This window comes from Neovison vison, chromosome 2, assembly GCF_020171115.1.
Source record: "Neovison vison isolate M4711 chromosome 2, ASM_NN_V1, whole genome shotgun sequence".
Classification (NCBI taxonomy): domain Eukaryota; kingdom Metazoa; phylum Chordata; class Mammalia; order Carnivora; family Mustelidae; genus Neogale; species Neogale vison.
In genome coordinates this window covers 188350475-188373468 of record NC_058092.1, presented here as the reverse complement: position 1 = coordinate 188373468, position 22994 = coordinate 188350475, and the positions used below count along the sequence as shown (strand labels likewise).

At 37.5% G+C, this 22994-nt stretch overlaps 1 protein-coding gene across 3 annotated transcripts in view; it reads right to left on the bottom strand.

Annotated features, from left to right (window-relative positions):
• Nucleotides 1–22994, bottom strand: part of ADK (adenosine kinase) — a 555049-nt gene that overhangs the window by 21327 nt on the left and 510728 nt on the right. For all 3 annotated transcript variants that reach the window (XM_044239872.1, XM_044239870.1, XM_044239871.1), the window contains one exon: nt 19924–20010. In XM_044239872.1, coding sequence (XP_044095807.1) covers nt 19924–20010 — 87 coding nt within the window. The remainder of the gene's footprint in view (nt 1–19923; nt 20011–22994) is intronic.

The window sequence follows — 22994 nt, the reverse complement described above, 5'->3', positions numbered from 1 at the left end:
GAAATAGTAAAAAGGCAAAAATTTTATGTGTGTCTAAAAAGACAACATTATCATTTCCAGATTTCAAAGATGATTTTTTATTTGTTCTCATCTTCTAAATATTCTATAATAAGCAATATTACTTTTATAAAAAAAAGCCAATAAATGTTATTTTAAACAATAACATGGGGATATTTAACTATTCAGATAAATAGTTAAGAATAGCTCATTCAAGAGTTTCAGCTAAGTGATGCCTTTATGCCTTTAGAGTTTTCCACTTATGCCTTTAGAGTTCATTAATAATTACAGCCACTTGGGAACAGAGATTACCACAAGTAAATCAGTATAGTATCAGCATAAGCATAATAAAATTGGTCACTCTTAGAAGATTCCTCAAGAACATAAAGATCTTTACTACTTTCTGTATCCTTACACATAGGGAAACTAAATCTGTGTGAGAGTAAAGTTATCTTAGAAAGTTTCTGAGGAAACTTTAGCCCAGTCTTTCTTCTCCAAATGAAGTCTTCATCTATAGAAACTATAAGCCAAGTAAATCAGTCTGTATCTTTTGAAATGGAAATTCAAGGACCAATGCTTCCCTAGAAGGGATTGCTGGGAAAATTCCTGACAGAATTAAGCAGAAAGGATCACTGTACTTGGATAGAGTGGCTATTATGTGATATCAATGAAAACAAGCTTTTTGGTAAAAACTGTGATGTCACTGGCCATAAGACACTCGGCACCATAGGACACCACAGCTGATGAAGCTGAGATACACAGGGCATATACATATACCGAAGATGTGAGTAAAACGAGATAGGTGGAACAAGTTTTTCCACTTTGGTATTTAAAAAAAATAATAAACTATTTTTGGGAGCATTTTTAAGTTTACAGAAAAATTAAATGGAAAGTACAGTGTTCTTTTAGATCCTCTCATCCCCTCAACCTTCAGTATCTCCTATTGTTAACACCTTGTATTGTTATGGTACATTTGTTACAAATGACAAGCCAATATTGATTCATTTTTCTTTTTTCTTTTTAAGAGAGAGAGTGGAAGTGCCCACAAGTTGAGGAGGGAGAGGCAGAGGGAAAGGGAAAGAGAGAATCTTAAGCAGGATCCACCCTCAGTATGGAGCCCCATGCAGGCCTGATATCATGACCTGAGACCTGGGCCACAATCCAGAGTCAGATGCTTAACCGATTGAGCCACTCACGTGCCCCAATAATGACTCATTATAAACAACTAAAGTCCATGGTTTATATTAGGGCTCATTTTTTGTGTTGTTCATTCTATAAGACTTGAAAAATGTTTAATGATCGGTTTTCTACCAGTAGAGTATCATACAATATAGTTTTGCTACCTTAAAAAATCCCTGTAATCCACCCATTTATGTCTCCATATCCCCCTCCCCAAGTCCTTGTCAACCACTGATATTTTTGCTGTGTCCACAGTTTTGCTTTTCCCAGAATATTATATAGTTGGAATCATACAGTGTATAGCCTTTTCATGATTCACCTCTTTAATTTAGTGCTGTGTTTTTAAGTTTCCTCTGTATCTTTTCATGGCTTGATAGCTCACTTCTTTTTGTGGTTGAATAGTATCCCATTGTATGGATGTGCCACAGTTTGTTTATCCAGTCACCTACTGAAGGACATCTTGCTTCCAAGTTTTGTCAATTAAATTGCTTAAGGCTGCTATCAATACCCATGTGCACCCATTTCAACATGGACATAAGTTTTCAGTTTATTTGGGTAAATACCAAGGAGTATGATTGCTGGATCGTATGGTAGGAGGCTGTTTTGTAAGAAATTGCCAAACTGTTTTCCAAGGTGGTTATACCGTTTTGCATTCTCAGTAGTAACAAATGGGAGTTCCTGCTGCTGCTCATCTTTGCTACATGGGCCATACATATGACCTCAAGAAGTTGGTAAAATGATATGACTGAAAGAATCGTTTTTCCATTAAAAAAAAAAAAGTCTTAATATTTACTTAAAAAGAAAAACCTCCTCAAATAAAATGGACTGTTTAAAAGTACATGCATTGAACCAAACTCACTAATCTATTCCACTGTTTGGTAAAGTTATTTACTTTATTGTATGTTTTTGTCTTCAGAAAGCTATATGGTGGGGAGCCTGGGTGGCTCAGTGAGTTAAGCCTCTGCCTTCGGCTCAGGTCATGATCTCAGGGCACTGGGATCAAGCCCTGCATTGGGCTCTCTGCTCAGCAGGGTGCCTGCTTCCCCTCTTTCTCTGCCTGTCTCTCTGCCTACTTGTGATCTCGCTCTCTCTGTCAAATAAATAAATAAAATCTTAAAAAAAAAAAAAGAAAAAAGAAAGCTACATGGTGCACTTCAGATTCTGTTGGTACTTTCTAAGGCTTTGGCTCAGATCCTTGAGGACTGGGTCAATGATCTAATGAATCATTTGAATTCCTGACTGTTTCAATACTATGATTTCCCTACTGTCTCCATCCCTTGCCCGACCCCAGCTCATTCATTTAAGTTATCAATGTTCTTTATACATGAGTAATATCAAACTACACACTGTATAGTAGTGACAAGTTAATTACATAGTTATTAAGAGATAATGTGGGAGTAGTAACATAAGTTATCATGTAATTTACCTTTGTTCTTTGAGACATTACCATGTAATTAAAGCAAACCTGATATAATATTTTACAGAAACTAACAGTGCTGAACTCTATATTCCCCCTTATCCTTCTCCCTGTAAAAAATATGCTCTCAGTCTTTTCTGGGTCAATTTGATTTTTCAATTCTTTGTTTTCCACCTTTCTTAGATATCTACACTTTAGTGATGATTGATGTGCTTTCTTAAACTGGCCTGCTATATTTTCTAGATCAATAGTTACCAGATACATGCTGCCACAGGGCACATGGGAGAGTCAACTTAATGGCTGTATTTTTTTTTTTAAGGCTGTATTTTATTACATGTAGCTGCTTTAATAGAATAAGATACATACTAAAACTTTGACTAACAGAATCCTCAATTTATTAGACTCATGCTACTACCATTCCTATACTTGATGTTTTATTATAAGAAGCAACTGAAAAAGAAAAACCCAGAATGCCATCAAAAATATTTTGATTTATTCAGTCAACAGCTTTTGAATGCCTACCATTACTAGATATCATGATTCAAAGATGGGTAAAATATGTTTGTCTTAGAAAATTTTATAGTTTTAGGAGAGAAAGCTATATAAATACTTTAAAAACAATACTAGCAGAAGTGTGAAGTATGAACTTACTAGGAAAGAGATTGTTGGCAGAGAGACCAATTTGGAACTTAGTGCAACATTTTAGGAGTGGTTCTCAAAGTGTGTCTCTGGATCACCTAAGTCCCACCCTAGACCTACCGAATTAGAAACTGGATAGGGCGCAGCAATTGTCAATTGCTGGGACAATTTAACAAGCCTTGCAAGTGATCCTGATGCATGCTCAAGTTTAAGAACCACTGTTCTAGGTGGTAGATAATAAGGAGAGGAAGGAGAAAAAACAGGTTTAATGATCTGATGTGGGTGCTGATGAAAAGTGAAGCAGGCAAGGACAATTCTGTGACTTAAGGCTGAGGTAACTGTATGGACAATGGACTATGGGGTATGTCCCAGAGTCAGTTCATGTCAGGTGCTCTTCACCTTCTTACTGCTTTCTCTGGGGAGGATTACTTTGAACTCCACTCCCACCTGTCAGTGGAGGAATACCAGCAAAATCCTAGGTAGGACAGGACAGAGGTATTGTTATTTGATGCACTGGACACTCATGGGGCATTTTGGCAAAGCAAATTTAGAGATCTACAGAGTAATTTCAATATATTCTGTGAAATCTTTTTTTTTTTTTTAAAGATTTTATTTATTTATTCATTTGTCAGAGAGAGAGAGAGAACATGTGCACAAGTGGGCAGAGTGGCAGGCAGAGGCTGAGAGAGAAGCAGGCTCCCTGCTGAGCAAGGAGCCAATACAGGACTCAATCCCTGGACCCAAGGATCATGACCTGAGCCGAAGGCAGCGGCTTAACCAACTGAGCCACCCAGGCATCCCTATTCTGTGAAATCTTGAGTGAAGCCTCTGATCTGTAAGCTACTGCCTATTAGCAGGAACTGATTTACAGATTTACAATCTTGGGAATTAGTTTTCTTACTTGTATTATAAATACTTAGGACAGTTGATATTAGATGTTGTCTTCTTTCCTAACACATGTATACTCTCCATATTTACCTCTATTTTAAAAAATATTTATTTATTTTTAACTTTTTTTAAAAAAAGATTTTATTTATTTGACAGGGATCACAAGTAGGCGGAGCGGCAGGCAGAGAGAGAGGAGGAAGCAGGCGAGGTGGAAGCAGGCTCCCTGCTGTGCAGAGAGCCCGATGCGGGGCTCGATCCTAAGACCCTGAGATCATGACCTGAGCCGAAAGCAGAGGCTCAATCCACTGAGCCACCCAAGTGCCCCACTTCTATTTTTTTTTTTTAAAGTAATCTCTATGTGTAATGTGGGGCTCAAACTCATGAGCTGCCCTGAGATCAAGAGTCACATGCTCTATGGATTGAGCCAGCCAGGCGCCCCTTCTTATTTACTTCTATTTTAAGTAACAGTAAGAAAAAGTTAGTAGTGATGAGTCTCTCTGTCACTGGATTAGTTACATAACATGTTAGCATGGGTTAATCTTTTTTTTAATTAAAAAAGTTTTTTTTTTTTAGCATGGGTTAATCTTTTTTTTTTTTTAAAGATTTTATTTATTTATTTGACAGAGAGAGATCACAAGTAGGCAGAGAGGCAGGCAGAGAGAGAGAGAGAGAGAGAGAGAGAGGAAAGCAGGCTCTCCGCTCAGCAGAGAGCCCGATGCGGGACTTGATCCCAGGACCCTGGGATCATGACCTGAGCCGAAGGCAGCAGCTTAACCCACTGAGCCACCCAGGCGCCCTTTTTTTTTTTTTTTTAAAGATTTGCATGGGTTAATCTTAAATCAAGGTGACCTGATACTAAAGTATGGCCTACTTTGCTATTTCCTGACCCATTCCACACCTTCTGACAAAATCCTTTAATAACCAGTTTGTTAGATACATTGACTAGAATGGTTTTTATTTGATGGTAGGGTGCAAATTTGCTTGCAGCTGGCCATGTGATTGATTGACTAACTGATACAACTATTTACTGGGTGTTTACTCTATTCCAGGCACTCTGTTGGGTCCTAGGGATACAATGGTGAATAAGACATATAGAGTCCCTGTGGGGCCCTGGGTGGCTCAGTGGGTTAAGCCTCTGCCTTCAGCTCAGGTTATGATCTCAGGGTCCTGGAATCAAGCCCCGCATCGGGCTCTCTGCTCAGCAAGGAGCCTGTTTCCCCTTCTCTCTCTGCCTGCTGCTCTGCCTACTTGTGCTCTGTCTCTCTCTGTCAAATAAATAAATTAAAAAAAAAAAAGACGTATGGAGTCCCTGTTCTCTTGAAGCTTATATTTTAATAAGGGAGATAAAAAAAAATCCCAAGTAATAAGTTAGTAATTAAGATAACCAAGATAATAAATAAGTAAATAAGGTAATTCTAGAGAGTGTTAAGTGCTATTAAGGAAAATAACTGTGTGTAGCAGTAGAAAATAAAAGTGAAGGGACCCATATTAGACAGGTTAATTAGTGAAGAGGTGACTTTTTTTTTAATATTTTATTTATTTGACAGAGAGAGAGAGAGAGATCACAAGTAGGCAGAGAGGCAGGCAGAGAGAGGGGGAAGCAGGCTCCCCACCAAGCAGAGAGCCCCATGCAGGGCTCGATCCCAGGACCCCGAGATCATGACCCAAGCCGAAGGCAGAGGCTTAACCCACTGAGCCACCCAGGTGCCCCTGAAGAGGTGACTTTTAAGTTGAAACTGAGAAATAGAAAGAGACAGCCATGTAAAGAGGGTAAGACAATTCTAGGCTAAGGGAGCTCCATGTGCAAAGTGGATAGAAGACCTAAAAGAAGAAGACCAATATAGCCAGAGCATGTAAGGAAAGCTGAGCGTAGCATGAAATACAGAGTCATGGATAGCAGATCATATAGATTCTTTCAGGTCACTCCAGGAGTTTAGATTTTTAGTGTAAGTTCAACTAGAAGCCACTGGAGCAAGGAAGTGAAGTAATTCAGTTTCTTCCTCAAATAGTTATTTTGGCTATTGTATAGAAAGTGGAATGGAGAGGGGCGCCTGGGTGACTCAGTGGGTTAAGCCGCTGCCTTTGGCTCAGGTCATGATCTCGGGGTCCTGGGATCGAGCCCTGCATCGGGCTCTCTGCTTGGCGGGGAGCCTGCTTCCCCCTCTCTGCCTGCCTCTCTGCCTACTTGTGATCTCTGTCTGTCAAATAAATTTAAAAAAAAAAAAAGTGGAATGGAGAGTAAGAAAGAGTGAAAGTATGAAGATTAGTTAGGAGCCACTATAGTAAGTAGAAAACAGGCTTGGCCTAAAGTGTTGGGAAGAAAGTGGATGGATTTGGGGTAAGATCATTTGAGAAGAATTCACTGAAGGTATGGATAGATGGAAAGGAATGCATCACTTGTGTACTGTTGGGAATGTAAACTTTGCAAAACAGTATCGAGGTTCCTCAAAAAGTTACCAGTAGAACCATCCTACAATCTAACAATTGCATTACTAAGTATTTACCCCAAACATACAAAAACATGAATCCAAAGAGATACCTGTGCTCCAATGTTTATAGCAGCATTAATTACAATAGCCAAATGTGGAAGCAGCTCAAGTCTACATCAACAGATGAATAAAGATGTGGTATGTATATATACACAAAAATGGAATATTACCCAGGCATAAATAAGAATGATACCTTGCCATTTGCAACGGTGTGGACAGAGCTACAGAGTATAATGCTAAACAAAGTAAGTCAGAGAAAGACAAATACTATATGATCACTCACATGTGGAATTTAAGAAACAAAACAAATGAGCAAAGGGAGGAAAAAAGAGAGAGAGAGACAAACCAAGAAACAGACTCTTAATTATAAAGAACAAACTAATGGTTACCAGAGGGGAGTGGGGTGGAGCGCTAGGTAAAACAGATAAGGATTGAGGAGGACATTTGTGATGAGCACTGGGTGATGTATGGGATTGTTGAATCACTACACTGTACACCTGAAACTAAGATAAAACTATATGTTAACTATATTGGAATTAAAATAAAAACTTAATAAAAAATTGAATCCTAGGTTTCCAGCTTGAGATTCAGGATATTTGATGTTCCATGTATTGTGTGATAGATGCATTGTGCTGTAGGGAACACTTTTAGGACAATAAGTATGAGAAAAATGATGTAGACAGGCATACAAACATACACATTGACAGAACTCATCCATCCAACCATTACCCTTTTAAGAAAAATCACCTCCTCTCTAGTATTGCTGAGGGGTTTGGTTGATAGATTTTGTGCATGTAAATCAATCCTTCCTCCTAACTGAACCAAGGAGAGGGCATCTGACCAAAGAGCAAATAATTACGGTTCTGCCAGTGTCCTATTTATGCGTTGCGCCAAAACTAAGCTAACTTAGTGTTAGCTAGGGGATAGCAAAGAAAGACCAGCAAGTTGATGGTGAGATAGAGGAAGCCCACATGCAATGGCAGCTGAGTAACATTACTGTGTAAGCACAGGAGTGAAGAGCCATGAATACCTGCTCTTCAGGTCTCTAGAACTGATTTGAGTCTAGAATTACCACCTGGCTCCGCTCTCAGTAAAAACCTGTCCAGTTTTGGCTCCTGTTTGAGATTCCTTTTATTACAGGCAGCACGTAATGAGGCTTTATGATGCTTTACACACATTATGTAATTTAACTTTCATGATAACCCAAGTGAGGTAGGTGCTCGTTATTGTCATTTTTACAGATAAGGAAACTAAGGCTTCGGAAACATTAACTAACTTGTCCATAGTCCTACAACTAGTTAATGGCAGTACAAGGACTCAAACCTGTATTTTATGACCCACTGTCTTAATCACTATGTTACAATGTCTTCCTTAATGCTTGTGTGTTTCCTTAAAAAAATTCCTTATCCTGAGCTAAATGAAATGCATTTCTGTTCCTTTTGTTCAAAGGAGTCAGATAAAACAATGCCTTAAAGCTGATGTATGGCTGCCTACTGTATCTTGCCCTCCCTTCCATGCCAGCAAGCTCCCTCACACAGTTGTCATTCTTAAGAAGATTGAATAGAACAAAATATATCACTGTATAGTGAGGATTTTGAACTGTAAAAAATAGGATGATATGTTATAATCAAAAGTCCATATCCTTTCATTTCCTTCTGTCTTTGAATACTTTAATATACAATAAAGATACAAATATAAATGTGAAGGGGAACCTGGCTGACTCAGTTGGTAGAGCATGCAACTCTGGATCTTGGGGTCATGAGTTCAAGCCCATGTTGGCCCTAGAGCTTACTTAATAAATAAGTAAATACAGGGGCGCCTGGGGCGCCTGGGTGGCTCAGTGGGTTAAAGCCTCTGCCTTTGGCTCAGGTCATGGTCCCAGGGTCCTGGGATCGAGCCCCACATTGGGCTCTCTGCTCAGTGGGGAACCTGCTTCCTCCTCTCTCTCTTTACCTGCCTCTCCGCCTACTTGTGATCTCTGTCAAATAAATAAAATCTAAATAAAATAAAATAAAATAAGTAAATACAACTGTGAGAAGCCAATTTCCTCCTCTATCTTCTGAAAAATTAAAAGAAAGAGCTCTGGTGGTGCGCTCTATAACAAAACTTCATAATCTACTATTTCATGCTTAAAGACTTAATTAACTCAAGGGCAGAATTTGGCTTCTAGCTACATAGCATTTCAAAGGCAAAGAACCACAGCTCTCAGGGATGCCTGGGAGGCTCAGTTGGTTAAGCAACTGCCTTGGGCTCAGGTCATGATCCCTAGGTCCTGGGATAAAGCCCTACGTTGGGCTCCCTGCTCAGTGGGGAGCCTGCTTCTCCCTCTACCTGCTATTCCCCCTTCTATGCCCCCCCCGACAAATAAATAAAATCTTAAAACAAAAACAAAAACAAAACTGCACCCGCCCCAATATCTTTCACTGTCCTTTTTTATTTTATTTTATTTATTTATTTGACAGAGAGAAATCACAAGTAGGCAGAGAGGCAGGCAGAGAGAGAGAGAGGGAAGCAGGCTCCCTGCTGAGCAGAGAGCCCGATGCGGGACTCAATCCCAGGACTCTGAGATCATGGCCTGAGCCGAAGGCAGCGGCTTAAACCACTGAGCCACCCAGGCGCTCCTTTCACTGTCCTTTTTGACAGAGTCTGTTGCTTTTACGTTTTAGAAGAGGTTGTCCCTCAGATTATCATTATTTTTCTTAGTCATTTAAGCAGACTGGGACAGAGGTACCAGAGGTCATGAGAAGTTTACTACAGTGCAGTGAATAAATGATTACAGCTGAGAGGAAGACTAATTTTAAATCTAATGGTCAAACTCATTTTAAATAAGTTTTCAATTTTGTGTTCATCATCCCAGGTGAGTGATTTTTTTTTTTTTTGACTCTGATGTTTTTCTAGCCATTTGCAAGAGGGCAGGTTAGTGTGTTCATATGAATACCTTCCATCAAATTTAATAGCTTGTTCAGTTTCTATAGAAGGTAAGTAATCCCTCAATCTGACCTTTTCTTTTACACAGATGTGCATCAACTTTTATCTTTAAGATGATGACTAACTTATAGCAGCTAGAATATTTTAGATTCTTCTTTAATGAAGAATAGTATTTAGGAACAAGGGTGGCAGTGACAGTTTTATGTGTCTAGGTCATGTTGTGCAACAAAAACACTGAATTTTAATAAAGATTTTAACAGGGTATTTTTTCTACAATAACATGTGTTTTAAATATTTTATAATTGCTTTACTACTTCTTTAAAATTGTTTGCAGAAAAATCACATACTTCTTCTGTTGATATGAGTATAGATCACTGTCCCTTTACATTGTGTTCTGGTGTTAGTCTAATTACTAGACTGAGGAAAAGTCTGGAAAACCTTTACCCACTAAATTCATATATTTAACAAGTCACAACCTTGAAGTCTTGCTCTACCTGAAAGCACTGTTAAAAGTGCTTGGCTATTATTACTGGAGGAAATTTTTAATAAAAGCTAATTAAGCTACAAAACTCCCAAGCGGTTAACTGATTTTAGGGGCTAAATTTCTGGTACTTCTAATTATCCTCTGATGGCTTTACTTAGTGTTTCACAACCATGACAGATGACAATGAAAAGCTGCAGTGAAATTCATCCACCCTGACACCGTGCTAAGCACCGGTTTCTCCCTCTCCAAGTTAAATCAATACTCTGTTTGAGTAAACACATTTACAGCTTTATTAGGATGTCTTGCTTGTTCTGTAACAGCTACTTGAAGCTGTGGTAACAAATCGACTCAACTCAGTTAAACCTAGAGAGCTGGGTAAGAGGCCCATCGATAAGGTTGTTATAAAAATAAACTGCAGGAGATCAGAAAGCTGGAGCAAACAGTCTGGTAAATGTCAATATTTTCCTTTACAGAGGATGACAAAAACAGTGAGATCATGTGGAAAGTCTTTCTTTTCCCCCCTTAAAAATGTTTCTTGTTTCAACTGGATAAGAGCATTTCTACTTTTTATACACAAGTCTTCTGAATGACATTTTTGCTTCCTAATTCCCATGTGTATCCAGAACAGGAAACTGATGTAAATATTTGGTTTTTCCCCTGCCATGTCAGATTCTTTATTTTCCTTCATATTGAGAGGCTTATTTTGGTCGTTGGTGACTTTGAAAAATGACCTCATTCAAGTTATCTGGAGCACCTGGGTGGCTCTTACCATCTTTTTATTAATTAAACAAAACTTCTGTCATCTATGTTTGGGAGGTCATTGCCATGTAGTATTTACTCTTAATATCTGTGAGACCTGATGTTGTACTTTCCAAATTAGGCCTTCCTTATTTATGTATTTAACAAGACCAGTGTTAGCTTCAGACAGGCCACACAACATCCTGACTAGCCATAGTACATAAAAACGTCTGTTACCTCTTAGGAGCTAGCTTCCAGAGTGCCGATAGCCCTACCAAACAAGAACTTGTATACCCTCTTTTAGATGTTCACAGGTTGCTCAAAGGACTAACATCTGCAGGAAATTCCCACTTCAGTTTGGCTAGCTTAGCCTACCCAGATGTGACAAAGCAGTGGTTTCCCCCAGTGGAAAAGTGCTCTACATGTAAACTCTTTTTCTTTCATTTTCTACGTGGTGTTGTTAGTAAACTTTTGTTTTGTTATGGCTTGACTTCATGTTGACTACCAACTAGTCATGAACTCAAGTAACAAGTTATGACTCATATGCTAGAAAACCCAGATTCTTCTGGAAAAAGAAAGTCAACAAATGTTACATTTTGAAGTAACTTAAAAAGCTACTTTGCCTGCCAGGGTAAGGTCTGACTTAGTAGATTTTTGCATAACGAAAACCAAAGCCCAAGTGGCGTCAGATGCTGCAGTGACTGACATGGACAGGAAGTCAATTCAGAGCAAAGGCTCCTTTGCAATAGCTCAGCACCACACATCCTCCCACAAAGTGAGCAACTGAGCAGCACGGTATAACCTATAGGAAAATGGCCAGTGCTATAGCTATGAGGATAACTTACTTCCTTTCTCTGGTGACTGAAAATGGAAATCTGTCAAATTCTATCAACATGGCATGGGATACTGCATATGAATTAAAAAACCCCTCCAGATCCCAAAACTTTTATTTATTTATTTATTTTTAAAGATTTCATTTATTTATTTGACAGACGAAGATCACAAGCAGGCAGAGAAGCAGGCAGAGAGAGAGGAGGAAGCAGGCTCACTGCTGAGCAGAGAGCCCGATGTGGGGCTCGATCCCAGGACCCTGGGACCATGACCTGAGCCGGAGGCGGAGGCTTTAACCCACTGAGCCACCCAGGCGCCCCCAAATCTCAAAACTTTTAAATGGCTCCAATTCAGGAAAGACTCTAAAGAGGACCACGAAACGGTGTATTTTACTCATAGACGTAAGTTGTCCTTCTGCCCCAACCCCTTTCAAAATACTGCTTTAAAGATCATTCCTCCTCATGAAACAGAAATGTACAAGATCAGGTTAGAATTTGAATTTTCAACCTAAAGTGTGATCTCTTGATGTGGTTCCCAAAATATAAGTATAGCATATGCTTCTGTTTATAAATGAAGTCAAACATCTTGGATACCCACATGCCAAGAAAAAGTACATCAAAGTCTTCTACCCATTTGGGATATTGACTCTTGACCTATGTATTTCCAAGAAGACTATATAATAGATTGCTTAACAGACACAACTTTCATTTGGGTTATTAACATGTATAATTACTGGACCATGAATTAATGAGTCAGGAGATCTGGCTCCTAGTATTGCATATTTGCAATTAACTCCCTTTCTTTGGGACTCACTTTCCTCATCCATCAAATAGAGACTGCTGAACAGATCATGGTTTTCATACTCAACATTGCCTATTCCAGGGAGTTATTTTATGAGCCACCAAATAAAATGTAGATGAGGCCAAATGAGGATTTGTTTAATCTCATTTCATTCTGATTCAGATAAGACCTCATTTGAACCATAGTTTCATGACTAAAAACTGTTTAAAAACCTGAAAACCAGAAAATATAATTTTTAAAAATACTCCCTTCCAGAAATGTCTGGGTGACTCAGTCAGTTAACTGTCTGACTTTGGTTCAGGTGTTGATCCCTGGCTCAGTGGTGATTCCTGCCTTCTGGGTCCTGAGATCAAGCCCCGCATTGGGTTCCTTGCTTGGCAGGGAGCCTGCTTCTTCCTCTGCCTGCCATTCCCCACTGCTTGTGCTCTCTCTTTCTCTCTGACAAGTAAATAAATAAAATCTTAAAAAAATATATTCCTTTTCAACACTAACATATTAAATAATACAGTTTAAAGCAAAAGGACTCATCAGGACAAGGTCATAGATGCTAGAATAAGGAGATGATAGCAAGTTTATTTATGCCTTAATTCATAAGCAAGATAACTAGTACTGTTATTATTTAACTCTATTGAAAAACTGTTATTTGACCAATTGACAATTCCTCAAAGCAGGGTGGTTCTAAAATTTTAAAAGCGTTTGATGAAAGAAACTGGCTTTTAATTTGCCATCTATTTCATGGACTAGAAATAAAATAAACATATCTCATCTCTATAAAATATCAATGTTATCTGCATAATTAAAAGAAAAATAAATTAAGAGCCTGTGTTCATACCACAGACTTGGGAATTCATATATCTGAAGTGAGAATAGTTGTAAATTTAGTAATTGTGTAGCTAATTTTTGTTTTATTCAGACCTACTGATAGTAAATAGCTTTATAATACCAGAGGTTATGTTTTATATACATTTTCATATAAGAAGTTTGGCAAGTTTTGTTTTTGTTTTTGTTTTTAAGTTTTTTAATTTTTAAATTTTTTGGCAAGTTGTTTCTAATGACTTATTTACCACAACTAAGACTTCTGTTAGGTCCCTGGGTTAGCTAGGGTATGCATCAGCACTATGAACGTGATTTTATTTACTTTGGTTTTGTTAATTACAAAGCTGATAAGTGATATATTGTGCCAAATTCAAACATAAATGAGACAAGACTTAAAACTGAATACATTTAGCTTCATGAAAACTTAGTATATTGCTCCTACCTTTTTTCATCTTGGTATTGGCTGATAGAATCTGTTGGGTCATAGGCATCAGTCTATGGATGAGTGTTTAGAAAATCATTTTGCTAATTTTTCCTCCCTTGGAGGGGAAGATAAGATGATATACTAATAGAGCAGAGTATAACAAACTAACCAGAGGTTAGAACTCTGGGGTCAAACTTCGAGTATGAAACCAGGTTTTTGCTGTGATTTTAGACATACTTAATCTCTTGTACCTCTGAGACTAGTGGAACTCCAGCTGGGCCTAGGCCCAGTTGCCAATCAACAGATTTGTGGAGCTAAGTAAATGGTGGTTGTTTTAGGTCACAAAGTTTTGGGGGTAGTTTGTTTATGTATACCACTAATACATGTTGTATGAATCAGACAGATAGGGTAGGTAAAATTGACCAAATCCATGTAATAGCAGCTGGGGCCACTAATGAATTTAAGTTAGTTCCATTTGATGCACAATTATTCTAGACCAGGAAAACTGATACACATATATTTTACCATGTCACGATTCTAAGAAAATTAACTTTGCTTATGATATTTCCTCTGGTTCTCTGCCACTAAATATAATCTTATAAAATCAATATTGTTTTCCTGGAATAAATATTTCTTAGTAATCTTCAAATATAGGAAACTTAGGCTCATATTTGAGCTTCAGGTTCTGATAGTCTACATGGCTCAAACTATCTTTGTCTTATCCAAACCTCCAGAAGACAAAGTCCTCTGAATTCCATTATCTATTTATAATTGCCTCTATGTGGAGGTCATCCAGGATACTGAATCTTTGAGGAAACATTCATGTTTGTGAGAGATTCCAGACTTTACAACTTAAAATCATCCCGTATTCCATTTGAACTAAAGTTATTTCTCTTTTTTGTCATGGCTTGAGAAGCATCATTACCTCTTTTAACCAACAAAGGCTTAAATAATCTTAGGAAATGTTCTTGAAATTTATTCCTGGTCCCACATCAGCTTTTCTAAATATTTGGAGGTTAACACTAGAATAGCATGTCATGAAGTGTTCTATGAGTGTGCAAGGTGTGAATCTTCTCTCCACTTCTATGAACTTGAGCTGCTGTCTTTGATGAATTTCATATTCCTAATGATGAAGTCAATTTCATACCTAATTTGATAGTTTTAAGGAAAATTACTGCTTAAGAATAAAATACCAAAGATATCCTACTTAAGACAGGAACAGGTATTATTGTTAAGATACAAGGAAAAGTATTATTGTTTCCTTGGGTATGGATGTGGGTAGGAGTATCCAGTTCTCATCGTGGTTACCATTAGATAAATTCTCTGCATACAGAGGTCCTATGAAAGTTCTGATTTTTGAGTGAATTAGTGTGAGAAACAGCATATTTAAGTTATTTCCTAGTTTTCTGAGTTGGACAGCTAAGAAGAGAGGTGGTACAGAAAAACATCACAACAATTCTGTACCACTTCTTTGCAGAGCACAATTTAGTAGCAAATAAGAAGAATGGGAGAGTAAGCTACACATGTTTTGGGAACATACAAGCAAACAAGGTGAGACTAGAAAATACAGAGATAATTTAGAGAATCCCCATGACTCTCTGCAGTATAGCCATATGCTATAAGAGAAGGAAATAGCATCCTTGTTTTAGAAACTTAAGTCTTTTTTCCTTAACCAAAATGTTTTGAAAATGAATTAGAAAGTAAAATCAATGCTTCTTCTTATTAGATGGGAACCAGGATAATTATTTACATTGGGATTGCTAAGTGGCTTTAATAGTCATGTGTATGCTGTAGGTATTATCTTTTAGCGTATTACATTTTCCCTGCTAAACCTGTCATAAGAAACTGAAAAAGTATTAGAGGTAGCACAGTTACGTTACTGTCATTCAAAAGAAACTGTTCTAAGCTATCTATGGCTCTTAACCACGTTTAAAGAAGCTTTTTTAATCCTAAGAATGTTGGTCTTTGGGTGAGGTCTTCAGTCTTTTATCTGAGAGCTATATATATGTGCTTGGGTATAATCTGTCAAAGGCGTACTCACTTTTAGTCTAAATATGATTTGTAGGTCTAGTCCATATTCCTACAGCTGCCATGAAACATACAACTAAATCATATTAGATTAACACAGGCTGGTATTGACAGCCCACTGGGAACATATTGATTAGGTCCTCTTTCATGTTATTTGTTATGATTTTTCTTCTCAGTTTCATTTACTGGGAAGACACAGGGGAAGAGATTTCACCAGGAACAATGACAGTGCCTGTCACAAAATGTTCTCAATGTTTCCATTTGTTACTATGGCAGTGACAAAGAGGGTTCCAAATGAAAAGGCAGACCTGCTGTGACAAAGCACAGCAGGACAACAGGAAGAAATTTTCTCCTGACCTGGGAAATTAGGAAATCACACTTAGAGATTACAGAATTGTCTCCATTTCCAAGGGTACAATCGTAGCACTTGGGCTTTTGAGGGAGCATGTGAAAAGGGTAGTTCCATCAGGCCTGGCTACGGACAAATAAAGGGCAAATGTTACAGAGTGCTTAAGATCTCCAAATAGAACAAGGAGGCATGCTTGCAGAGGCTAGAGGGAATTGTCACTGTTACTGAACCCCTGAGATGGAACTATGAATTTAGTTTACGTACATTTGGGTACTCATTTTAAAATTATACATGAAAATCTATGAGGTACTATAGTTATATATCTTTTACATGGCTAATAAGAACACATGGCACTCTGGTACTAGGATATGTAATTAGCACATGATAGATGAAGTGATGCTTTACCCAAGAACTTGAAACGGGGACTGGAATACTGTTACGCAAAGTCACAAAAGACAGAAATATTCTTAAGCCAGCAAAACGTAAAAAGTAATAGGAGGAATAGATTATCTAAAGATAGAATGTGTCAATCGGAGAGGAGATATGTTAATCAGGCAATAAAATAGACCAAAGAAAAATAAACTACATAATAAATGCAAAAGTTGCCATTGCCTCTTCATTCATGTTCAAGGTAGAGAAGAATGTTTCAATAGCTGGAGTATTTCTAATCCTAGTAGGAAGGCTTTCTTCCCTAGTGTAGAGATGGAAGTAGGGGTTTTTAACCAATGAATTTTTTTAGTACTCCCAACTGATAAAACCATCTCTATTGTAAGATGGGATGCATTAGCCTGGTGCTATTAAATGGTTGATTCATACAGCTCCTTGTATTTAGATTCCATGCTGACCCAGCAAGTTTATGATCTGTCTTTCTGTATCTCTGTAATGCAATCAATTCTACTGCTTAGCAAAAAAGCTCCTGGTTCAAACTCACCAGGGACTATAGTCCTTCGATTATTTTCCCTTTCCCTTTTTTTTTCCTGCAACAGTCTTACCCTAGAGTCCTTAGAATCCTATCAGATAACAAAAGCTCCTGTTCAATACATGAAATCATCTATTCAGATAACAGAAAGATTCTCTTTGGCAAAACCCAGCTTTTGTTAGTAAGGCTGGTCTGTGGCTCTCTGCCCTAATGATGAGATTGCCCTATAAGTTTAGGGAAGCAATACAGTGCAGTAAGAGCACTGACTCTGAAGCCAGACTGCCTGGATTGAATCTTGGCTCCGCTACTCTCTAGTTATGAGACTTACTGGAAGTTACCTAATCCCTCTGTGTCTCAGTTGTCTCATCAGTAAAATGGGGTTATTAATAGCCTACTGTAGGGTCTTCTGGGTGTCTCAGTCGGTTGAGTCCTAACTCTTGATTTCAACTCAGGTCGTGATCTGAGGGTCATGACATTGAGCCCTGCTTTGGGCTTGGACTCGGTGGAGTCAGCTTCTCTCCCTCTCCTTTTGCCCCTCCCCCCTGCTCGTGCACACATGCTTACTCTCTCTCAAAGAAATAAATAAATCTTAAAAAAAAAAAAAGCCCTACTTCAGTGAGCTTTTATGAACATTAAATGAGTTACTATATGTAAAATGCTGAAGATGCTTACTGGCTAGTAAGTGCTACATAAATGTTTTCTATTGCTATACTGTATAGCTTGACTTACACAGAATGTGCTAAACATGCCAACATAAGTATTTCAATGCTAAAATGACATTAGAGTGTTCATGTCATTGCATGACTCAGTCTTTCAGGATCTGATTATCCTGGAAACTGATCAGAGTAGGGTTAAAGTGAGAAAAACGGCTATCAGTAAAGCCCTGCCTACTGTCAGCCTGCCTTCCACTTTCTCTATAGTGATTTCAACAGCATGTAGTAAAACCTAGTGTTTGGATCCAAGGTATGATGAAAGTGAATTAAGTGAGGAAGCTGCCAACATATTACACAAGGGGTTGACAAATTAGAGCCTGAGGGCCAAATTCAGCCTGTGGCCTGTTTCTGTATAACTGGAGAGTTACAAAAGGTTTTATGTTTTTAGAATGTTATAAAAAACCTAAACTAATAGCAAGCAAGCACACAAACAAACAAAACAAGAATAATATGCAATACAGCTTGTACAGGAATTGCAAACCTAAAATATTCACTATCTGGCCCTTTACAAAAAAAAAAAAAAAAAAAAAAAAAAGCATGTGGCTCCCTGTTCCATACTCTTCCCTTACTACTTACTTCACTGTACCCTGACAATAAATACATAGGCATAGAGTGAGATAAAAAAAAAGAGACTGAAAATCCTATAACAGAGAGCCCAAGTGCTTTGGTGAGGTAGTTCATTTATTATCCTCACCACAATACAAATGGGTAGCTAGCTATTCCACTTCAGTACCTAAGAATGACTTCTCTCTCCCTCAGAAAGTCCATACATTCTTACCTAGTATTGGGAACATTATAGGTAGTTCGATGTTCGTAAAGGAATCTGTTTTTACAGGGCTATGTAGCCCAGGATCCAGGTCGTGACTAATTAGGTCACCATCGTATTTATGATGGCTTCACAATGTACCCTACTAAACATTAAAAAAAAAAAAACAAACCAGAATATTTACTGTTTTAAATATTTGAAGTACTTAAATAATGCACACACAAGTGGTAAGTTTAAAGGTTAGGTACCAAGATTCCTGATTTAATCAATTTTATACAAGAAATCCATAGTGTAGGGGCTGGGAGGGGGAAAAAAAAAGAAATCCATAGTGTTTCCTTAATGTATTACAGAATTTAGTCCAATTCTGGATAAGATATTTTTAGCCTACATGGATTTATAGGTCTGAAGAAATACAGCTTAGGAAAAATAGCTAGAAAACATTCTAATAGATGAGGAGGCCTTTTAGAACAAAGACACAAAAGATACAAGCATGACAGTAAAGTAGAATGTTATCTGTGGTATGTACTCTTTCCAAAGACTGGGGCATGAGGCATGCGATGAGTCTACTGGTTAACAGCTCATTGAAGAGTAGGCATGAAGTTTCAAAGAAGGAAATATGAGAAAGTTCTGTTGGTGAAAAAGATCCTTAAGACAAATGAGTATCTATATTTGAAACAATACTATGTTAAAACTATCAGATAATTTAAATTTCCCATGGCTCAAATTATCTTCCAAGGAAAGAAGGATAATCAATAGTCAATTCTATTTGCCTTTGTTCCTTGTTCAACTCAATGTTGTAAGAAATAAAGAGAGATCAAGAGGGACTCTTCTGGATTATCATTCGGGAATCTAAAGCTTTTTAGGGACCACTATCTAGCTTAACTACACTTAACTAGAAGTGGTTTAGACATATCAAAAGAACTTTTGAACCAGATTTTAGATCAATCTGATTCATCAAGCCAAGAATCTTCCAACTGTCTTCATCTTAGAATACTTGTTCTAAAAATGACTTAGTTCTTACAAATTGTGCCATTTTAACTAACCCTGGACCAGAAAAAAATTTAACCCTTCCTAGTACATTTATGTACACTTAATTATTGCATTAGAAACAGATGTTTTAATCAAATGATACAATCTGAAGACATCATCCTTAGTTAATATTCACCACAACTTCTTTTAAAGAACAACAATGTGTCCACATTTAAGCCTGAAGGCCCAAGAATATACTATATACTGTACTTGATACAGCTTGTTTATGCAATATCCTCCTAGACACAACTAAACTTGTGAAAATGACTGGGGTACAGCACAACTGCAAATTATCTTTGAGCCCAAAATAAGTATTTTTCCTATAGTAAAATATCTTCATAATACAGCAATAGCAGCATATGAAAACAACATTAGGAGTTAATTATTTAAAAGATGAAATTATTAAATTCATAAATCTTGGCTATGTAGTAGAGGCAAGGGTTAAAGGAAATGTTTAACTTATAAGTATGAAATAAATGAATCCTTACCTCCCACAAATGCATCTCCAGCTCCATTGGTATCAACAATTTCTTTCTGGTCTTGATCCAAGACAGCAAAAGCGGTGACTTCACTTTCTGCAAGTAGAGCCAAAGAAAGGCAGACTGACGTGTCTTTGTAACACTCAATACAGAAACTCACCTAGTAAAGTCTGAAGCTCCTTCATCATTCATCATTCAAAGAGAGAAACAGCATGAGTTCCATACTCTGTACATGAGTACTTAGGAATTAGGGTACAAAGTCATCTGTAAACAATGCTTTTTTGGGGTAATTTTCAGCACACAGACACTGTATGTGTTTTGTTAGAGTTTATACCTAGATAGATCACATATTGTGGGGATCACATATTGTGGGAATGACTGTAAACCACAGCAGTACATTTTTGGACAGTATAAATACTTGAAAAGAAACTATGAGGCAAAGAAAGTGTTTGTAAGAACAGGATCTCTAATAAAGCTTCCAGCCTGACTGCATTCTTGGCAGTGAAATCTTGGATACAGTTAAAAAGCTGTAAATTTAAAATATATAAATAACAAGTCTTGGGTGTTTCTCTACAGAAAATCACAATGGCAAAATAAAAACATAACTACTATTCTGTTATAATTCTTTATGCCAATGTTAAGAATTACTGATTTTACTTGGCTATTACAAAAAACTGAATCCAGTTACTTTTTACAAAGGAGTCACTATTTCCTTTACACTATCTGTCAACTAGCAAGAGGGAAAGCCATTTACAACAAAAGGGACAGTGCAATGGGTTCTTGTCTTATAGCAGTCTGGACCAGGGTGGTTGTTTTGACTATAAAGTAGCCTAATACAGTCCTTTAAGCTTGGCACATGACAGTGGAATGGAGTTATCTGTGATGAAATCTGGCCATCTGCAAAAGATTGGACAGTGCTTTTTATTGGTGGCTGGAACTTCTGAAATCACAAATTTGTATCCATCATGGGGACAGATGTGGCCAAAACTTGTAAACTTCAGTCTCACCTAAGATCGAGAGAGAGGGAAAAGGAGATACTGAGCACTGTAGGGTCTTAATAAAGAACCTAACAATCTCAAAGAGCATATTCTGTCCTTTGTTACCTGGTACTAATGGATATTTTCAACAGAGATAAGCATAGATATGATAATGAAAAAAAAATCCTACTGGAAAGATTCACATTCAAGAAGAGGATTCTTCACTTAGTGATCCCTTTTGACTATATGACTGTAGATGCTAAGAAGACTTCATATCAGAAACATCTATTTAAACTCCTTAAGTGGGGCACCTGGGTGGCTCAGTGGTAAGTTAAAGCCTCTGCCTTCAGCTCAGGTCATGATCTCAGGGTCCTGGGATCCAGCCTCTCATCGTGTTCTCTTCTCAGCAGGGAGCCTGCTTCACCCTCTCTCTCTGCCTGCCTCTCTGCCTACTTGTGATCTCTGTCAAATAAATAAATAAATAAATAATCTTAAAAAAAATTAATAAACTTCTTAAGTAACAAACTTTCCACACTTTGTAACACCAGGACCTACATGGTAGTTAGCAGGATTTTGATTAATTGGAAGTTAAGGCATAAATATCCAGGATTAAATTTTCTAGGGAGTATGCAGTACACACTGCTACACAGGAAAAAAAAAAAAAGTAACCAGACTTTACTAGAAGTAATTAAAAAAGGGCTACCGTCTGATTTAGGAAAAAGGACTATATCATAAATATTTATAAAGAAATCTGATTTTATTACTTCCAAATACAAGTCATACTATAAAGAGAATTAACAACTATAAAGTCAGAACAAACAGCCACTAAATAAGTAAAATGAGCTAAGTTAATGACGCTATTTACCATTTATAATAGGGTTACATTATGTAATAATAAAATATGTCTATAAAACACTTTAGGTAACGTAAGTGTTAATTTTAGGATTAATTACTGGATTATAGATTTGAAAAATAATTACATACAAATGGTAAGTAAGCCATAATTAGATATAATTCCTTGAGTTCTTTGTTCAAAAAAATCATGGATTTTTTGTGGGGTAAATCTTTATTCATGAATAGAACCTAATTCAAAATGGAAGAGATTAGTTTGAACTTTGTTCTTGAGAATCATCACTTCTTGGTCTAAACTACTGCAAATTCTAAATGAATGCAGTTTTCTGGATATACGAGTATATTCTTGGGGTGTTTTATCCTTAGGTGACATAAAAGTTCAATTTCTTGTAATATAAAGAATTATTTTTCATCTTTTCTACTTTTTTTTTAATGTTCAACTAGCCAACATCATTAGTTTTTGATGTAGTGTTCAATGATTAATTAGTTGTGTATAATACCCAGTGCTCATCATTACATGTGCCCTCCTTAATACCCATTGCTGGGTCACCCTCTCCTCCACCCCCTCCCTCTGTAACCCTCAGTTTGGTTCCCAAAGTCCAGAGTCTCTCATGGTTTATCTCCCTCTCTGATTTCTTCCCATTCAGTTTTCCTCCTACCCCCATGGTCCTCCATGCTATTCCTTATGTTCCATATATGGGTGAAACCTTATGATAATTGTCTTTCTCTGCTTGAGTTATTTCACTCAGCATAATCCCTTCCAGTTCCATCCATGTTGATGTAAATTGTGCATAATCATCCCTTCTGATGGCTGAGTAATATTCCAATTGTATACATGAACTACATCATCTTTACCCATATATCTGTTGAAGGGCATCTCAGTGCTCCTTCCAGAGTTTGGCTATTGTGGACATCTTTCCAATTTATTAATGCAAATAAATATATAAGAATTTCAAGACTATACTTTTGTAGCAACATGGACGGGACTGGAAGAGATTATGCTGAGTGAAATAAGTCAAGCAGAGAGAGTCAATTATCGTTGGTTTCACTTATTTGTGGAGCATAACAAATAGCATGGAGGACAAGGGGAGATGGAGAGGAGAAGGGAGTTGGGGGAAATTGGAAGGGGAGGTGAACCATGAGAGACTATGGACTCTGAAAAACAACCTGAGGGTCTTGAAGGGGTGGGGGGTGGGAGGATGGGGTACCAGGTGGTGGGTATCATAGAGGGCACAGATTGCATGGAGCACT